Source organism: Protopterus annectens, chromosome 15.part0 (genome assembly GCF_019279795.1).
Source record: "Protopterus annectens isolate FY-2018-M chromosome 15.part0, PAN1.0, whole genome shotgun sequence".
NCBI lineage: Eukaryota > Metazoa > Chordata > Ceratodontiformes > Protopteridae > Protopterus > Protopterus annectens.
The window spans coordinates 343,555,044-343,576,915 of NC_056749.1; the positions used below are offsets into that span (position 1 = coordinate 343,555,044).

At 38.5% G+C, this 21,872-nt stretch overlaps 1 protein-coding gene across 1 annotated transcript in view; it reads left to right on the top strand.

The window, feature by feature from the left end:
• Window positions 1-21,872, top strand: part of LOC122789682 (relaxin receptor 1-like) — a 976,275-nt gene that overhangs the window by 730,872 nt on the left and 223,531 nt on the right. Inside the window, exon 10 of the mRNA XM_044057098.1 lies at window positions 17,384-17,455. Coding sequence (XP_043913033.1) covers window positions 17,384-17,455 — 72 coding nt within the window. The remainder of the gene's footprint in view (window positions 1-17,383; window positions 17,456-21,872) is intronic.

Consider the following 21,872-nt stretch of genomic DNA (forward strand, 5'->3'; position numbering starts at 1 on the left):
TCAGCCGGAGGGTCAATTATGGCTCCCAATTTGCAGTCATCAGCAAACTTGGTTAGCCATAGTCCTCCTGTGTTTGCCTGTACTTCTGAGAAGTATATGCCGAACAGTAGGGGTCCCAGGACCGAGCCTTGTGGGACACCGATTGTGACTGGTTTAGAGTTGGACCTGGAGCCTGCTATTCTTACCGTGTGAGTTCTGTCTGTAAGCCAGTTGGCAACCCATCTCGTGACATAGGGGTTTATGTTCAGGCTGGTGAGTTTTTCTGTAATACCCGAGTGGGGAATGGTGTCAAAAGCCTAGGCAAGGTCAAGGTAGGCTGTGTGAACCACCTTTCCTTCGTCTATGGCTTTGGTAACTGTCTCGAAGAAGTCAACCAGGTTTAGTAAGCATGATATGCCCTTAACAAAGCCGAATTGGGTCAAGTCAAGTGTTTGGAGGTTCCCAATGTCTTTGTTAATGAGTTCCATGATGATGCACTTCTTAGCCTTGCAGACCAGGCTAGTCAGGCTTATGGGGCAATAGTTACCAGGGTCAGTTGTGGCCCCTCCTTTGTGGAGAGGAATAACCGTTGCTGTGTGCCATTCTATGAGCACGTAGCCTGTGGAGAGGCTCAGGTTGAACAGCGTGTTTAGGTGGGGGGTTAGTTCGTTCTGTAGTTCATGCAAGACAGAGCCTGGGACACCATCTGGTCCCACTGAAGCTGTGTTTTTGGCATTTGAAAGGGCTGTTTTCACCTGTGCATCTGTGATTTTTGGGACATTACACTTTTCCTGTATTGTTGTAGGCCCTTTTGGAGGTGAGAGGGGGGTGAAGTTTGCACTGAATCTATCTGCCAGGATGTTGGCAATATCAGTAGGTTCAGTATATTTTGTGCTATTTTGCACTAGTTCAGTGCATATCTGCAAGTTGACACTTAGATTCTTAACATAGCTAAAGAAGGCTTTGTGGTTATCTTTTGAATCCTTGGCTATTTTTCTTTCGAAGTTAGCCTTGGATGATTTCATGAGGGACCTTAGTTTCTTACTGATACTAATCAGGGATGTCTTTCCTTCTTGGAATTTACTTTTTTTCTGAACTAGTTTCCTCCTTCTATTGTATAGCCTGTTTATTGCAGGGGTCCACCAAACTGGTTTCCTTCTCTTAGAGGAGTGAGTCTTGGTTTTGCTAGGGATGGCATGATCCATGCATCCTTGTAGGTGCTCATAGAGTGCATTTATAAAGGTTTCTGCATCTTGGACAGCGTTATCCTTTAGCATGGGGGCTGTGAAACTTACCACCTCTATCTTAAGTAAGGTGAAGTTTGCTTTAGAAAAGTTTTTTACTGTTGTTTCCTTAGTTGGGGGTGGTGGAGGGGTGTGGACATCCAGAGTGATTACTTTATGGTCTGATCTAACCAGTGACGGGTTGACCTCCGGTGTGCAACAATTGTCGCCCGTGTTGGTGATGACCAGGTCCAATATGTTTTCACCTCTGGTAGGGGAGTTTAGTAGCTGATCCAGGGCATTTGAGTTGATGAATTCCAGGAAGCGTTGGGCCTGGGAGTTTGTACTCGAGTAGTTTTCCCAATGAATGGTAGGGTAATTGAAATCGCCCAATATCAGGGTGTTCAGTAGGACCTTCATGTTTTCCAGTGTCTCCAGAAAGGTGGAGTGGTGGTCCTGGGTCATGGAGGGTGATCTGTAGCAGGCCACAGTTTGCAATGCAGATCTACCCGATGTTAGTTGCCCATGGATGATCTCAGAGTTATGCTGCGCCACTAACCTGGAGGTGTAGGTATCTTTGATGAATATGGATACACCCCCTCCTTTTGTGTTTCGGTCCATGTTCTGTGGCCGAAACGTGTGGTATGAGTTGTAGCCCAGTAGTGCTGGGGTGCTCTCTGGAGCCTTGAACCCGGTTTTAGTTACTGCACAGATGTCGACGATCTCCATACTGAGGAGTGCTTCGAGCACATGCATTTTGAGATTTAAACTCCTGGCAGTGAGTAGCATAACCCTCAGTTTTTTGTTAATTGTGCTGTTTATGGAGGTGGGTTTGACTTTTGAGCCTTGCCTAAAAAAGGCACTATGAGGGCAGCAAGAGCCTTGGCCAGTATTCAAAAGCCTAGGTGTGACAGGTGCAAGCCATCTATTGCGAAGCAACGCAGCTTGTCGAGCATGTCGTCCCAGGCTGACAGACACTGGATCTCCTTTGAATGACACCAGAAGCTTAGCCAATTGTTGAAATTGATCATTTTTTTCTTTATACTGAGGTATCATTCTTCGTGAGGGCAAGATGCTACTTAGGGTCAGGGTCATACCAGCCTGGGCTACATGATCAGAGAGCTCTTCCATGTCTCTTTTCATGTAGTCCAGGGAGGTACGTCTCAGGTCATTCACACCAACATGAACAATGACAGAGTCATATTTGTACTTGTTCTGGAGTGACCTGAGTGCTTGTGTTACGTGGTGGATTCTGGCTCCTGACAGGCAGCTAACAGTAACTTTCTGCTTGTCCAGCCTAGTGAGTGGGATGTCAGTGTGCCTGACTATAGAGTCACCTATTACTAGTGTGTTAGGTATGTTATTTTGCCTTAAGGGCTGTGATTGTGCGGTACACTGATTTTGTGTTTTATGTGTTGTCTGGTTTGTGACGGGAGGTGCAGGTTGTTTGGGTGCCTGCTTTGGAGGTCTCTGATGCTTTTGCAAGTTTTTATTTAGAGCCTCCGAGTATAATTTTGTGTACTTATGGGTATTTTTTGCCAGTGCTGTTTTAGTAGGTCTGTGTGTGGCTGGAGGTGTGGTGCAAGTGTTAACCTTCTCCTCTTGACTGTCTGTTCCAGTCTTGCGTGGAGACAGCTTAGCTTCCAGTTTGGCTGTATAATTGCATCTCTCACATATGTTAGTGTTTTGTGGTAGGAGGAGAGGATTGTCTGTGTACATGAGGCAGTTGTAACATTGCCTCAGGATACCTAGATTCACCAGCTGGACTGGAGAGTGCACCTGAAGTAGCCCTTTGTTTATGCCTGAATAGTAGGGTGAGCTGCTTAGTCACTTAGTTGGTGAGGGGTGAATAAAGAGCCTTGCCCTACTGGGCAATCAGTGTCAGGGTATATGGGCTGTAAGATGCTTTTTGAGTGCTTAGGTTGAGGGTTAGACTAGTTTCAAGTGAAAAACTGAAGAGGAGACTTAGTGGAGCCGGGAATAATTTAACAGTAGCTAACCGGCACTGCCTGGAGCGCAAAACTGTGCAAACGCATTTTTTATAGTAGGGAAATTAAAGAGATAGAAATTAGCCCAAACTGGCCAATAAACTACTAACGTCTGGGCTGGAACTACTCCTCCAGGGACAGATAGGTTGCTCAAAGCTCGCCTCTCTCACATGTGAACAGAGAAACTTCCTTCTATCCAAGTAAGGTATGGGCAACTCAGAAACTAGTATCACAGCCCTGAATTCAGCACTAGCCAGAAAACTGGACTATACTAGCTTAGAAAGGCGGGAAACAAGGAATTGTTTTTTTTTTTTGTTTTTTTTGAAAAGATAAGGCAAAAACAGTAAAAAATACACTTAAAACAGCTTTAAACAACTACAAACGATCAGAAAAGGCTATAGCGCTTTAGTGTGTAGCCTACAACAGTTAAATTATTTAAACAAAAAACATTTTAAAAGTGCAGGCAGTCAAATAAGTACAATATGTAAAAAAAAACAAGCTTTTTAAATCACAATAAACGCTGGAAAATCTGCATTTAGGCAGAAAACAATTAAGTACAGCAAGAAAGTACGGAAAACTGATACTTAATCACTCCAAAGTCTCTCTTCTAAGCTAGAAGGCTTGTATCAGTTTAAGGCTTTCTAGTGCTACCCAGTAGGTTAGTTACAGGAAAGATGGGAAACAAGCGCAAATGTGGTCTTTTAAACCAGAAAGTTGAAAGAGATGGACAAACTGTCCAAATGGTCAATAAACTACAATTTCTGGACCAAGAACCTCTCCTCACATGATAGGGTATCTAGTGCTTACCACTCCCACTGATAGGCTAGACGGCTTTCCTCCAACACAGAAAGGCTTGCGAGGCTCAGAAGCTGACCAACAGTCCTGGATACAGCAATTCTGTATCTGGACTAGGCTAGTTACAGAAAAGGTGGGAAACAAGCGCAAGTGCAGTTTTTAAACCATAATGTTGAAAGAGATGGAAAAAAGCTGCCCAAATGGCCAATAGCTACAATTTCTGGGCCAGGAACCACTCCTCTTGTGGTAAATAGGCTACCTAATGCTTACCACTCCCACTGAAAAGCTAGAAGGCTTCCCCTCCAACACAGAAAGGCTTGGGGGGCTCAGAAGCTTACAAAGAGTCCTGAATACAGCAAATCTGTACCTGGACTAGACTAGTTACAGGAAAGGCGGGGAACAAGTACAAATGTAGGCTTTTAAGCCAGCAAGTTGAAAGAGATGGAAAACTGCCCAAACAGCCAAATAAACTACAATTTCTGGACCAAAACTCACTCTTCCCATGGAGGATAGGCTACCTAGTGCTTACCACTCCCACTGATAAGCTAGAAGGCTTCCCTCCAACACAGAAAGGCTTGGGGGACTCAGAAGCTTACTAAAAATCCTGGATACAGCAACTCTGTAACAGGACTAGGCTAGTTATAGGAAAGGCGGGAAACAGGCACAAGTGCGGCTTTCAAACCAGAAAGTTGAAAGAGATGGAAAAAAACTGCTCAAACAGCCAATAGCTACAATTTCTGGGCCAGGGACCACTCCTCTTGTGGTAGATAGGCTACCTGATGCTTACCACTCCCACTGATAAGCTAGAAGGCTTCCCTCCAACACAGAAAGGCTTGGGGGGGGGGGCTGAGAAGCTTACAAAGAGTCCTGGATACAGCAAATCTGTACATGGACTAGACTAGTAACAGGAAAGGCAGGAAACAAGCACAAACACAGGCTTTTAAATCAGAAGGTTGAAAGAGATGGAAAACCTTCCCAAATGGCCAATAAACTATCATTTCTGGGCCAGAAACCACTCCTCCAATGGTAGATAGGTTACCTAGTGCTTACCACTCCCACTGATAAGCTAGAAGGCTTTTCTCCTACACAAAAGGGCTTGGGGGGCTCAGAAGCTTACCAACAGTCCTGGATACATCAAATCTGTACCTAGACTACACTAGTTATAGGAAAGGTGGGGACCAAATGCAAAACGGGCTTTTAACCAGAAAGTAGAAAGAGATGGAAAAACTGTCCAAATGGCCAATGAACTACAATTTCAGGGCCAAAACCCACTCTTCCCATGTTAGATAGGCTACCTAGTGCTTAGCACTCCCACTGATAAGCTAGAAGGTTTCCCTCCAACACAGAAAGGCTTGGGGGGCTCAGAAGCTTACCAACAGTCCTGGATACAGCAAATCTGTATCTGGACTTGACTAGTTACAGGAAAGCCAGGAAACAAGCTTAATTTTTTTTTTGTTACAGAAAAGCAGCTAAGACAGCAGTACATATAATTCAAATTGTGGTGCAGGCCAGCACACCCAAGTGTGTAGCAAAACTACGGTGAATACAGTTCAAATAAATGCAATTAAATTAACAAATGACTGAAAAACAAGTGCAGAAGGTAGTAAATTAGAAGGCTACTAACAAGCAATAATAAGTGCAGAGTAAGAACAACTGAACAGATAACAGCACTTAAAAGAGCAACTAAGACAGTTACAGTAAGGGCAGCTGAATAAAAAAAAAATATATATATATATATATATATATATATATATATATATATATATATATATTTATATATATTCTTTTTTTTTTTGAGGGAGGGAACAGAGCAGGATTAAGAGGCTACAGGGGTTGTCCTTCCCAAATGCTCTCTTTGTACATAGTAGGAGTGCCTGAAATCAGAATATGCTCTCACTGCACTCAGTTGAGTGAGCAAATGAGATGGGCCCAGAAGGAGTATCCAAATACAAATCTACAAGAGGGGCGGGCTATTTCAAAGTCACCAACATTAACAAAAAAAGACAAGAACAAGGAGGGTGGGTGGAGAACTAACTGTAGAGAGACAGCCACAACTTCAATTGAGTTAATATTCAGTGAAAAACACAAATAAATAAATTAAATACAGTACTATATGCAAATGAGCAGATAAAAGTGTACTTAAATTCACTTTTACAGCCAGTTGATTTCAGGTAGATGTTAGCTGGCCAAAGCTCTGATATTAAGCAGAGATAACTCAAAATGTACCACTTATATAAGGCAAGACAGAATGTCAGTGATGAGTTGAAACTACCCCTCACTGCTATCAATGGCTACACAGAAATTCTAACAAGTACTCTGTAGAGAGACAACCACAACTTCAGTTGAGTTAATATTCAGTGAAAAACACAAATAAATAAATTAAATACAGTACTATATGCAAAAGTGCAGATAAAAGTGTACTTAAATTCACTTATGCATCCAACTGATTTCAGGTAGATGTTAGCCGGGCAAAGCTCTGATATTAAGCAGTGATAACTCAAAATGTACCACTTATATAAGGCAAGACAGAATGTCAGTGATGAGGTGAAACTACCCTATACTGCTATCAATGGCTACACAGAAATTCTAACAAGTACTCTGTAGAGAGACAGCCACAACTTCAGTTGAGTTAATATTCAGTGAAAAATGCAAATAAATGAATTGAGTACAGTACTATATGCAAAAGAGCAGATAGAAGTGTACTTAAATTCACTTATACATCCAGTTGATTTCCGGTAGATGTTAGCCAGCCAAAGCTCTGATATTAAGCAGAGATAACTCAAAATGTACCACTTATATAAGGCAAGACAGAATGTCAGTGATGAGGTGAAACTACCCCCACTGCTATCAATGGCTACACAGAAATTCTAACAAGTACCCTGTAGAGAGACAGCCACAACTTCAGTTGGGTTAATATTCAGTGAAAAACACAAATAAATTAAATACAGTACTATATGCAAAAGAGCAGATAAAAGTGCACTTAAATTCACTTATATGTCCAGTTGATTTCAGGTAGATGTTAGCCGGCCAAAGCTGTGATATTAAGCAGAAATAACTCAAAATGTACCACTTATATAAGGCAAGACAGAATGTCAGTGATGAGGTGAAACTACCCCCCACTGCTATAAATGGCTACACAGAAATTCTAACAAGTACTCTGTAGAGAGACAGCCACAGCTTCAGTTGGGTTAATATTCAGTGAAAAACAAAAATAAATAAATTAAATACAGTATCATATGCAAAAGAGCAGATAAAAGTGTATTTAAATTCACTTATATGTCCAGTTGATTTCAGGTAGATGTTAGCCACCCAAAGCTCTGATATTAAGCGGAGATAACTCAAAATGTACCACTTATATAAGGCAAGAGAGAATGTCAGTGGTGAGGTGAAACTACCCCCTACTGCTATCAATGGCTACACAGAAATTCTAACAAGTACTCTGTTGAGAGACAGCCACAACTTCATTTGAATTAATATTCAGTGAAAACACAAATAAATAAATGAAATACAGTACTATATGCAAAAAAACAGATAAAAGTGTACTTAAATTCACTTATACGTCCAGTTGATTTCAGGTAGATGTTAGCCGGGCAAAGCTCTGATAGTCTTTCATAATTACTTAAATTTTCATATCCATAGATTTACTTGGTATATTTATGGTGTACTTTTTCTAGTTAACTCATCCTTGTTTTCTTATAAGGTTTCTATATTGTTATTCTATACTCACGTTTGTGTCTAACTTAACTAACAATGATTTCATCATTTCTGATTTCTAGACTTCATAAATCTTTTTATACAATCTATAGTTTTATAACTATCATTAGCCAATTGGTTGATATGATAAGAAAAACTCAAAGCTGGAACTACCCATGTAACCAGGTTCTAAAATGAATCTACAGTTTCAATCACTGTGCGCTGTATTAAATATTCACCTTTCAGTTTCTGCCTCCCAAATCTCCTATGCTTAGTTTTTAATGTATTTATCAGCATATTATTCTCCTTGGGCCCAAATAGTCAGTTTCGTCAAGTTCTTTTTCAGACATGCCCCATCTGTAATATTTGTAATCAGTTTGCCCAATTTCAAGTCATCTGCATATTGACTGTAGAACACCTCTGATTAAAAAAGAGAGATGTGAAAGGTACAATCTAAACAAGTAAGGGCCTAAAACAGAGCTCTATGAGACACCTTGACTATAACCAAGAATTGCACCTGCCCAATTACTGTGTGATACTTGCCATGTACTATTTGTAAGCCATGCAGTTAGCCGTCTTATCAAGATGACATCAATACCTAGTTGCTCTAATTTACCGATCAGTGTTTTATGTATGACCCTGTCAAATGCTGAAGTTTAATCTATATAAATCACATCACAGCACAATTTTTCATTCATAGCTATAATTATATTGTTATAGAACATCATGTTACAGGTGGTAAAAGATCTATTTTCAACATATGCATGCTGATATATGGTTTCAAGTCCCAACCTATCCAGTTCTGACAATAACTTATCCAGTATTACCTTCTCCATTATTTTTCCACAACACGGAAGTAGACTTAGGGGTCTGTATGAATCTGGGTTTGTCCTACTCGCCTTTCCATTAAAGACAGGTTTAATAACTGCATGTCTCCAGTCTTAAGGAATTTCCCTATATTTATATAACCTAGGAAATAATAGCTATAATGGTACTATAAGTTCTTGCTGAAGAGGTCTCAGGTCATTATTACTAATTCCATCTTCCTATGCACTATATGCAAATATATGTGCATATTTTTGCTGAATATTTTATATTTGTATATTAATTCATGTTTTGAAATTGTGATATGGTAATGAGTTGTAGTCATGTGATGTTTACTGACAGTAGTTCACTTTCTTGACAATTTATTTTGTTGAAACTGTTAAGTGGGTTGGTATTAGGGGTGGAAGTGTGCCTGTGCAAGTATTTGCAGTTTAGGGTAAGAGGATAGCTGTAATGCAATGCAGTTGTGTTGGTGTGTGTTTGTGTTTATCTATGTCTGTCTTGAGTAGTGGTAGTGTACTGAAAGGGTTTTTCTACGCTAAGGTGCAAGGTTTGGGTTAGGGCCAGGTGCATTCATACCTTGAGGTAATTCAAAGTGTGGTCTTGTTATTTTGCTTCACCTACACATTATATCCATAGCATTTGACAAGGTCAGTTCTGTTTCTATTAATAGCCTGTCCATTATTTCATTATTTTTGTAGCATAACGTATTCTGCCTGTTATTAAAGAACTGAGTGACTTACTAAATTCTGTTTTTCACTGAATTCTTTAGCTCAGCGGGGTAAACATTTATAGCTTTGGTAGGATATTTTGCATTAGGAACAGAAATTGATAAATAGATGTTATTTTCTGGTTCATAAAAAATTCTAAACTTCTCTCCAGGTGCTGCTGGTTTGATTTTTACCTCTCCAAGAATATTAAGAGTTAAGTACCACCAAGACATTTTCCCCAATATTCCCCAATATTCATAGAAGAGTAATAAAGAGATTTTGAATTCAGAACCTCCATTTCTGTATCAAGTTGCCTTCTAGTGACAGAATTCCTTGTGGAAGCAGTTAGAGCATTTTCCAGTTGCAAACTATATATTTGCACTTTTAAACATTTCTCTGGAAAACAAATATATCTTTCTTTAGAATTAACCTGCTATTCCTTGAGTTGAAATTCAACATGGTTTAATGTCTAAATTTCTACTCACAATATTCAACTCAGATATCATTTTTTTTCACAGAATATCACTGTTGGTGTGCTTTCTATTTGTGTACCAGCACCAATTCAGTGTCTGTTGTACTTTCTCTTTTCTCTATGCTTGTGTAACCATGGAGTAAGTATATTTAGGTAAGGGGTGTGGGGTGAAGATCCCGCATGTGGGTGCAATGGGTTTAAAGTTGATTCAACAACTTTAGGCTTTGAACATTTTTCTTTATTCAGCTGAAGTTTCAGCTAGTTGTAACTAAGAGACATGTGGAAGCTTTTTATATTACCTTAAATGTTTCCCCACTCTGACAGCATGTAGCATATGGTTGTTTATTAGAAAGCTATATAAGCAACATAAAAACTGTGGTGATATATAAGCTCTCTAACGAAATGTTGGCACTTGTAATGCCAAGTGCAGACATGCCAGAAAAAAAGACCAAAAATGCAGGGAAACAGCAAATAGTGAACATCCCTGTTATCCTTTAATCTTAGCTAGAACGAAACTCCCCAACTCCTACCACCAAACGTATATATACCAACTGCAAGATTGCCATTCCTCAGAGAAAAGGAAACATTCCAAGAAATAGCCATCTCAGACATACTATATGTATGTTCATTTTATGACCTTTCAGTCTTTATGGCTAAACTAAAACAGGCCCTGATATTTCAAATGGATACTGATATTCTAGTGCCATGAGCTATTGCCTTCTAGAAGGAAAATATAGCACATAATATGCAGCTTTCTATAGCTAGAGTATTAAACTCCAACTGCTCTACTGTGCAGCATCTTTTAGAAAATTCTGCTTTCACATCCTTCATTAGCTATAAAAAGACAACTCCTCTTGTAACAGCAGACAGGCATGAAATGTGGTAACAGTGAAGGCCATAATATTATGAGTCTATTTTATTATATGGCACTCATAAGCACATGCATGTTACCTATGATATTTGCTGCCAGACAAAAAAGCTGATATTACAGAGGAGAGTCAAAAATAAAGAAAGTGGTGAAAATGTTTAATAAAGTATAGAAAATACATTAACAGTATAGAAACAATATTTATAGTTTCATTTTTTAAAGTGAGGTGAAATGCAAAACAACAATACAATGCTATCTTCTTTGAAGAACTCATGCATTATGGATAACTAGACTACATTAATAAACCTAAACATTATAACCATGACCAGTATGCAGAGCAATACAATGCTTTACCTTGAGCAGTTAACTGAGAAACAGAAATATAGACTTGGTCAGAATTAATATTTCAGACTAAATTTTCACTACATTTGTCTGAACTATTAGTAATATGGTTTCAGTCACTGATATATATTCTGTACTTATTTATATTTTGAGAATGTGAGACATAAGCCCACTTTAAACATCACATCACACTCTTTAACTAGCCCTGAGTACATCACCCATTGTGCTGAGACAATTATCATACATGCTATAGCCTTACAATGATCAGCTGGAAACCATGTGGTCCATGTTAGGCCTGAAAGTGAAATACTTTTTATATCATTCATAGTCTTGTGATCTGAGACCTTAGAAAATGAACTTTATTTGCTCCTGGCTGAAGTTCTTCCCAAATCATCATCATTCTCTTCTTCAAAATCACCCAGCGGTTCTCCAGATGGCTTTATATTCTTACCCTGTATTTCACCTCACTTTTAAAAGACGTTTTCCATATCTGCAAATGTTAATATATTTACGCATTGGTTTCATTTGCTGTACCCTACAACTGTAAAAAAAAGCTGTCTTAAAAAAAATCTGTCCTGTTTGTATGCAAGTTTAACAGATGATCTGTGTTGTGTTCTGACCTTAGTAAATACATAATGTTTAGACAATACAAAAAGTGTATTCAGTTATGTGCAACAAGTAGGCCTAACTATATCATCAGTGGCAGATATAGACCCATTGACTGAAATCTCACCAGTATTTTGCAGACTTGCTTGTCTTAAATCACAGGCTCTACAACATGGTTGAACTTATATGTTCCTTATTAAAGGTAATGGTTTAGAGTCTTATAAATATAAGCCCTCCATTTTCCATTTAAACTTTATGTTGTATTACAAATTTGATGTCATAATTTTCTCTTCAACCCAGGTGATCATATGATGAGATTTCTGATCATTTATCAATAAAATTACCAAAATGGCAAGTTAGCAAACAGATAAATACTCACACATTTATATGCGTAGATGCTCAGATGCATATTTTCATCAGGTAAGGACTTTCTAGGTTCTTCTCATCTTTCCAACAAAGAATCGAGTGACCAGTGACTGTTCAGTGATTTTTACATTTTTTATTTGCCCACTTCTAGTAAATTATATATGTTACATAACATTTTTCCATTCCCCAGAGTTGCTAACACTACCTTCTGGAGCAAGTTGTGCATGCAGACATTAGTTTCCCTTTCTGTAAATCAAATTTTCTAAGCATAATATTTTAGGTGACCATCCCCAGTTTCATGTCGCACCATCTTCTCTTAGAAGTACTATTAATTCAGATGTGTCACTTTAGCTTACCAATACTGAGAGATGATGAAAGGCCTCATATTTCATAGCCTGCATTTTAACAGAACTCTGGATCACAACTATACCTCCAAGCCAGACAGACACTTAATATTTAAAAAAAAAAATTGTGGGAAACTTCGGTGCAGTCAGTCACTGTGGAAGGCATAACTTGTGAGCAAGTAATTTATTTGAAATAATGATCATCACATTTCAAATAAATTACCTTTTTTCACACATCCTACAGACAAAAGAAAAAAAACAGACCAATTCCCTGCAGTGTGAAATAGTATAGCAGTAACCGAAGACTGGGTGTGGTATATTAAAGATTTATATTAAAAAGTCCAAAAAAATTTATTCAAAATCTGGAGAGCTTTCGGAAATAACCCTTCTTCAGTTATTCCCAAAAGCTCTTTGGATTTTGAATAAACTTTTTGTGGACTTTTTAATATACTTTTTTACTCAGTATGTCTGTAACTTGGAGTTTTTACATTTGTTGTTCAATTTTTGGTTCTCCAGAAACAGTTAACCTCAGTGCTGGCCCCTTTGCTTGTCTTGTATTGAAGATCTACCCATGGTTGGTATGGTTTAATCATGAGGGTGAAGCTGAGTCATTAAACAAAGCCAACCATGGGTAAATCTTCAATATACCACACCCAGTCATTGGTTATTGCTACTATACAATTACATTATTTAAGAAAAAAGTTACTTACCTTTCTTAAATAATGTCTGTATAATGGCACTGTGGTGTTCTTCTGTGTTGTTTCCTGATTCTGCCCTTTGGTGATGTACTGCAAATGCATATGGGACTTGCATTCCCAGGCTTACACAATACATCACTGCTGTAGCAAGCGATCTCAGGTTTACACAGTACATCACTGCTGTAGCAACCAATCCCAGGCTTACACAGTATATCACTGCTGTAGCAACCAATCCCAGGCTTATACAGTACATCACTGCTGTAGCAACCAATCCCAGGCTTACACAGTACATCACTGCTGTAGCAACCAATCCCAGGCTTACACAGTACATCACTGCTGTAGCAACCAATCCCAGGCTTACACAGTACATCACTGCTGTAGCAATCAATCCCAGGCTTACACAGTACATCACTGCTGTAGCAACCAATCCCAGGCTTACACAGTACATCACTGCTGTAGTAACCAATCCCAGGCTTACACAGTACATCACTGCTGTAGCAACCAATCCCAGGCTTACACAGTACATCACTGCTGTAGCAAGCAAGCAATGGAGGAAGGATGATCTCTGTTGCCATTTTTTTTTTTTTTGAAAGAAAAAAAGATGTAACCTTCAGACAGTTTAGAGATACAAGAGAGGCAGGAAAATACAAGGAAAATCAGGAATGTTTTAGTTTGTAGAACATACCTGATTTTCATGTATTTTCTGTGGTCTCCTACATACCTCTCAATCTTTTTTCTGAGAAAAAATGTGAATACGTGTGCATTGTCTGAAGGAAAGAAAGTCTGAAAGTGAAATGCCTGTCATTATTTAGTGATTTTCTTCCTCAGTGATTTGTATAAAAAAAAAAAATTTATGAGAGACAAAGTCACCAAATAATGACACGGTTTTTGTTTTAGAGTCTTTTGCTCAGACTAATGCTTGCTTAACAGATAGCAATTAAAAAAAAAAAAAAAAAGTCTGACCGCTCAATGGTACTTTAGCAGTCGGACTTTTGCTGTTGGTATATTGTCGATTTACAATGGGCACTCTGGTTGTGTTGACCAGTTTAACATGCTCGTTTGGTGAATGTTAATGGTCAGTCATTGTATAATAGAAAGGTTATAACAGTGAGATCTGCTGTATGCAAGTAGGGTAAATCTACAAATTTTATTTTCTGTAATGTGAAGTCTTTAGGAATTTTCTGCTGAGTAAAAGGCAATCAGAGGAAGATGGCATTCCAACTTGGAGAGAAGAACATTTTTGGTTAGGAAAAAGTAGGCTGAAAGGGAGGATACATGAAAGATTCTACAGCAGAGTTTAAGCTGAGATAGTACTCTGTTAGTTATTTTGTCTGTATGATTTGAAAATGTTAGAGAACAGCTGAGGTTAAGTGCTAGGTATTTGTATTCAGAAGCAATAAGGGGAATGATGTTGTGATTATCAATGGTGTTAGTAAGAGGCAGATGAAGACATTCTTCAGGACTTGTAAATAGTATAAGGTTGGTTTTTTGTACTTAATTTGAAGGTCATTACAATCACCCCAGTTTGTTCTGCATAGAAAAATATTATTTTAGTTTGTTGTGGGTATCAGAGGGGCATTACACTGGCTTGTAATGGAAGGATGTCATCTGCATATAGTATGACATAAAGGGATGGGAGGTCATTAATATAATTATTAATAAATAATGAAAGCAGAACAGGACTCACAACTGAATCTTGTGGCACTTCACTGTTTAGGGTACCAAGCGATGATAAGTGTGGACTTGGAATATTCTATTCTCTAGATAACTTTGGAATCACTTGATAGTATTGTGGTCAAAATTAAGATTGCTCAATTTCATAAGAATAATATTGTGGTTAACAGTTCTGAATGCACTGGTCATATGCACATGTACCCCAGCAGTGAGCAGAACATCATTAATGTTACAAAAATTGAGTCCGTTGCAGTGCATAAAGCAGTGATGAAACTTAACGACATTTCTAAAATCACGTTGCTTGTCTGGTAGCAAGCCATAGCTATTAATATGCTTCATTATTTGTTTGTAAAGGATTTCTTCAAATATTTTGCAAATGAGCTGACAGCGGAGATAAGTCTAAAGTCCTTGATAGTTTTATGAGAGGGTATTTTAGGAAGGGGTATTATGATGGGGTGTTTTAAGGTTGTAGGCATTATTCCTGTTGTAAAATAGAGATTACGTATAGGTTCATAGGTTCATAGATTAGTACTAGGCTAACTGCCCTTGTGGGCCATTTTCAGCCTAGCCAACTACCCCATGTTAGAATCAAACCCTGCACCTTATGTATGTAAGGTAAACACCTTAACCATTATGCCAACCTCCCACCCATATGTAGATTAAGGGTCTGGCAATTTTGTTTGTTTCTCTTTTTAGAATAGTATGATGCAAATTAATGATTTTGAAGGAGGATTTTTTAAATATTTTTCAGGAGCGTAATGGTTTCTTTTACCAAGGTCTCTCTAAAATAGAATGATGCTGCATATTCAGCTGATAGGTATAGTGTTGGTTCAGAGAAGTTTGGAGGATTGTGTTGAGATGAGGTAGAGGACTGAAAAAAAATTAAAGATTTCTAGTATGCTGGCAGTGATAAAATTGTTGTCCTCTTCTAGTGGGAAAGGCTTGTTATTATATTTTAAAGTTAATATAAAACCAGACCACTTCAACCAAGAAAACAAATACAATTTAATAGATTAAGAGCTTTCATCTTATACAGTGCAAGACTTCATCAGAAACTATCGTTCTCCCATGCAAAAATGTTTGTTTCCTGATGGTTCTTCAGAAAAGTGTATCTTCTTTGTTTTATAGAAATACTGTGTATTTTCTGTGTAGTAAAACACATTATAAATGCAAACACATGAGGCTTTTATTTAATTTTCTGTAAGTAATTTGATGATGAACAGGTTATGTATACTTTTTATGTACAACAGCAAAGTCAAAGGGTTAACTGCATTTCAGGCTATATTGTACAGATAGAACCGTAACAGGTTTTGTGTTTGCAACTTCAGGCTATATTGTACAGATAGAACCGTAACAGGTTTTGTGTTTGCAACTTCAGGCTATATTGTACAGATAGATTTGTAACAGGTTTTGTACTTGCAACTTCAGGCTATATTGTACAGATAGATCCGTAACAGGTTTTGTGTTTGCAACTTCAGGCTATATTGTACAGATAGAACTGTAACAGGTTTTGTGTTTACAACTTCATTCTTTGAGCTTGTTACTGCAGTATAAAGCTAATACATTTCATCTGTACTACAGCAGTCTGCAGTCTGCCGAAGCAGTATAGGTCAGTTTTGTACATTCATACCTATAGTTATAACTTCCACTTGCTTGAAGTTCTTTTTCTAAGTATGGTATGTATCTGACAGCTTTCAAATTTCACCAGTGGAATTTCAGAGATCTGATGGCTTAATAGTCAAACTTTTGCCATGTACCTCACATTAGTGACATATCTCCGAGGAATTTTTATGGTTGGATACAAAAATGATGACGTTGAGTACCAAAGATAGATAACACTCTTACTGTACCCCAGACAACCTGTGTTCATTTAGTGGCATGGGCACCATAGGGGTCAATGTTCTCTTGCTCATCGTGGGGAAGAGAGGCAGCCTAAGCTCACTGAAATATGCACTGTCCATGCCTAGCAAGCTCTGTACTGCATAATCAGTGAGCCATTTAGCTGTGACATTGCTCATGTACAGAAACATGCATACACCTCCCAAGTACAGTGATTGTGGAACTGGCAAGGCCAATGCAAGGGGGTCGGATTTAAGGCACACTCATAGACAACAGTATGGTGTTGTACCAGCATCTTCTGTCTGCTTACCAGCCCTGCAAGTGGGTCAGATCGACTCCAGGGAGAAAAATATGCTGGTAATTTGACACATATTATGCTGTCATCTAGCAATGCAGTGATACCATACAGTAGGCCTCCCCCTGGACACTCACTCACTATTTCCAGTGTCCACTTTCATGAATGTACGAAAAACAGTGGCACCTCTGTCAGGGACCATCCTTTTATATCATTTCCTCACATAACATCATTAAGTGTGTATTGGCATTTCCAGTCAAATTAATTTCACAAGTTTGATGTTTCATATGTACATTTACTATTTCTATGGACATTCATACTTGGAGGATGTAGCCCTCAGTACAAAAACTGTAAATGTTTTAAGCTAATGAATAAGAAAATAATTTGCTGAATTAACAAAATATCCATCAAAAAGGTGAAATACTTAGAATTTATTTCACTAAGGTATAACACAACTTACTACAGAGATACTCTTTGCAAATAAATCTGATTGCCTGGACACACAGAAGGGATTCTGTCATCAATAGTCTTCTTGTTGAATACTGATGTTGTTAGTCTATAACAAAAGAAAAACACTGATAATTATAGTCATTAATAGAAGAAAATATAAATAAAACTCCAGAAAATATCAGCTAATACCAGTGTATTTCTCATTACCTCCTGCAGTGATCTGGAAGGGAATAAAATCCACACTATAAAGCACAGTATCTTCTACCAGTGCAGCAATATTACTGTCCTGTGAGTATCTGCCTGCTGGATAACGTGCAGGAATTTTTTTTTTTCATATCATGTGCAAAATATTTAAAATGTCTTGAACTTACTCATGTACTTTGCTCACTCATGGACTACTGATTTTTTTGTATTATTTTTATTTACAGAAATGGATTGTTCACCTACAAGTATCAACTTTTTTAAGAATTTTAATGAAGCTTCCATATAATGTTCCTAAAAATTAAGTGCTTAAATTTATTTGTCCTGTTGAATAATGCTTTGTCCTATTTTTTGTTGATTTATTCCTTATACGGAGTGTTTGACTGCACAGAATACATGGGACTAAGTAGAGACCCCAGTTCTGATCATGTAACAGATGTTATTTTACTGTGTGCTGCAGATACATACACATTAACAGTTTTATATATTTTATAGCTTTTATAGATATCCCAAGGCTATTGAGTCTTATGACCACTTATGTCTTGGCAGTATTCTCCTTTAGGTCACACCTCCTTTCTCCAGCAGTCAATCTTGGACTAAATTTGTGGATGCTCATCTATTCATCCAAGTTATGTTTAAAGGAAGATCATGATTCTTTACAAGTAGGACAAGTTTGTTTCAGAGATTTGGGAGGCAGTGGGTTATAAATCTGTCCCTTCATTGTGTTTTTTTCTGTTGATGAAGATTTAGACCTCTGATTGTAGTATTGCTGGAGCCATTGGACTTTATGAAATACAGGAGGTCCAGGACAATCAGGTCTCTAATGGCATGGCAAGTGAGACAGATATCTCCACTCAAAGGTCTGTAAGACGCTGGACTAAGGGATGGACCTTTCTGCTTGTCTTGATATCTCAGGGACTTTAGCTGTGTGATATTTTTGGTTAGGAAACTTTGAGGTCTTTTTTTTTTGGTTTGATATCTTGAGAGACATCCCAAAGGGGACACTGTAATTGGTCCGATCAATGCTGAGTATAAGGGAGTTATTAACTCCTTAGACCATGATGATATTCCTTTGCTAATTAGCTTGGCTAAATAAAAGGATTTCTGGACAACCATTGTCACATGATGGTAAAAAGAGAAGCAAGTAACAGCACAAGTTGATAAGTCACTGATTGCATTTTCATTTTCTCGTAGTGTGTTGTCTATACAATATGATGAGGGGGCGGTATGTCTGCCAAAAGGGATGATGCCAAACTGTTTAGTATTGGGTGTGTTCCCATTTTCAGTACATCAAAAGTTAACCAGTGGAAGTTCATTCTGGAGGGTTTGGATGTTAGAAAGAAACTTAGCATCATCATACAGTTTATAGTCATCAACAATCTTCATTAGACAGAGGTATTGGCTCTCTTTGTGGAGATCTGAGAAGTAAATGTTGAACAGGAGAGACTGTAGCACTCAGCCCTGAGGGACAACTCTGGTCACGTTCATATTTTCTTATGAGGTGCCTGCAACTTGCTCTGTATAGGTTCTGTCCTTCAGCCAAATTGCTATCCACCTTACCACATATAGGTTGATTTTTAAAACATTTAACTTCTTTACCATGTCAGCATGGAAAATGTTGTTGAAGGCCTTCACCAGGTCATGATACCCCATGTTTACTGCATGGCCACCATCTGCAGCTTCTGTAACTCTTTTGAAAAACTTTATTGGATTCAGTAGGCAAAATGTAGCTTTCCCAAAGCCAGACTGTTGGAGGTCAAGGCTAATACTATTCTTAATATCTTAGCTCATGACAGCAGTTATAATATGTCCAATGGCTTTGCAGATGGTAGGTTGAAAGGACTGCAATTTCATATGTCAGTTGTAAACCCACCCTGTTAAAGGGGCATCACAACTACAGCATGTCACTTAGGAAAAAAAATAGCTAAATTTAGTTTGAATAGTTTAAGGAGTGGATCTCAAGGGTGGGTTTAACAGTATTAATTAAGCAATGAGGTATATTGTCAGGTCCCAAGGAAAAAGTATTTTTGGTCTTTGTTGGCAGTTTCAGAAAATGGTCTTTAGTGATAATTGGCGAAGTAAGACATTAGGTGTTTTATTGCTTCACACAAAAGTCTATGGGTGAAATTTGCATTAAATTTGTTTGCAAGGATATTTGCAATGTTGACTGGAGCAGAATCAGAAGCATCTTTATGAATAAATTCAGGACAATGTAGGGTACTATTTTGTTTTCTAACATGAATCCAAAAGACAAACTAGGAATACGAAACCATGACAAGGAAACCACTTGCTGCTTGAAACCACTCATTTATTTGGTTAAAACCACTCATTTATTGAGTCAAAACACAAGGTTTAGCGCTTTCATTTGTCTGGTAGGAACTTCTGATGAAGTTCCTACCAGAGAAATGGAAGCACTAAACCTTGTGTTTTGACTCAGTAAACGAGTGGTTTCAAGCAGCAAGTGGTTTCTTTGTCATGGTTTGTTTTCTAACATATTTAAAGAAGGATCTTAAATTATCTTTGGCTTCATTGGCTACCCTAAGTTCACAGATTCCTTTAGTGGACCTGCTATTGTTTTGTTTTTCTTTTTTTTCTTTTTTTGCACTGCTTTTGATATGTCTCACTGAAAAGATGGGTTTTGGAACTGTCAGCTCTCCTGTTTCCAGGGGGATGAGCCAGGGTTTTATATTTCCTATGCATACTCTGCTACAAATCCAGGACCTTGCAGGCTGAAATTATTAAGGGGGAGTGACAGGATATTTAGTGCATAACATGAAGATGCATGCATCATCACTCATGGATATCATTGCAAATCTTGCCTTCTGTTAGGGTTCGTGATGGACCACCTCAAAATGACACCTTCCAGCACCTGTTCACCACTGCTCATACAAGTCACTGCCCTCTGGCCCTAGTCATTGAAGGATACCTCTTATAATACCTGAAAATGAGCTGTTGAGGTATTAGGGGAAGACAAGGATACCTCTTATAATACCTGAAAATGAGCTGTTGAGGTATTAGGGGAAGACAAGTATACCTCTTATAATACCTGAAAATGATCTGTTGAGGTATTAGGGGAAGACAAGGATACCTCTTATAATACCTGAAAATGAGCTATTCAGGTATTAGGGGAAGACAAGGAAACCTCTTATAATACCTGAAAATGAGCTATTCGGGTATTAGGGGAAGACAAGGATACCTCTTATAATACCTGAAAATGAGCTGTTGAGGTATTAGGGGAAGACAAGGATACCGCTTATAATACCTGAAAATGAGCTGTTGAGGTATTAGGGGAAGACGAGGATACCTCTTATAATACCTGAAAATGAGCTGTTGAGGTATTAGGGTGGTATTTTTTTTTTAAATAACATCATTTGTATTTTCTCCCTTAATTTTTCTATAGGATAGCCTTGTTGCCTTACTATGTCAGACAAACCTAAGTTGGGATTTAAACAGTGTGACAAGTGTGGACGTAAGATGCCTAACTCGGATACACATGTTCATTGTGTTTACTGTTTGGGCGTGGATCATATTAAAGCTGACTGTGACATTTGTGCTAGTTTTAGTAATTGTACACTAGCAGAATGTAAAAATAAACTGATCTTAAAAGGATTACTCAAGACACATTTTTCAGAGGCTGTATCTGGCTCAGAGGTCTCACCCCCTCCAAAGACCAAAAAACATATGGAAAAACAGATTACTCAAGACACCTTTTTCAGAGGCTCTATCTGGGTCGGAGGTCTCACCCCCTCCAAAGATCAAAAACATAAGGTAAAATGGATTAGTCAAGACACCTTTTTCAGAGGCTGTATCTGGGTCAGAGGTCTCACCCCCTCCAAAGACCAAAAAACATATGGAAAAACAGATTACTCAAGACACCTTTTTCAGAGGCTCTATCTGGGTCAGAGGTCTCACCCCCTCCAAAAACCAAAAAACATAAGGAAAAATGGATTACTCAAGACACCTTTTTTAGAGACTCTATCTGGGTCGAAGGTCTCACCCCCTCCAAAAACCAAAAAACGTAAGGACAAATGGAGTCACTCGGTTCCTGCATCTCTGTCAGTTACAGAACCGAGTCAGCTCCATGCTTCGCCGGTGCCCTCGGCGCAGACCTCTTTGGCACCAGACTGTGTGTCTTCTCCCTTGGTGCCATCCATTATATTCAACCCTATTTCAGTTCTGACCTCAGCACCACTTACTTTGGTGCTGTCCTTGGATCCAACATCAGCTCCGATGACTGTACCTGCTTTGGCACCATCCCCAGCCATGGTACCGATAGATTCATCGGCTCCATCAGCTCCAAAACTCAAATACCTGCCAAGGACAAGATACTTCCACTCCAGTGCATACTGTCTCAGTTCCAACAGCAGTGTTTTCCATGTTGGTACTGTCCACCCTTACTGCATCGGCTCCAGTGGAACTGATGCTCTCCCAAAGCAGTGCTTGGACCATCCGTACCTTAGTACCTAGCCCGGTGCCTATTTTCTCGCTGGTGCCGTCTATGTCC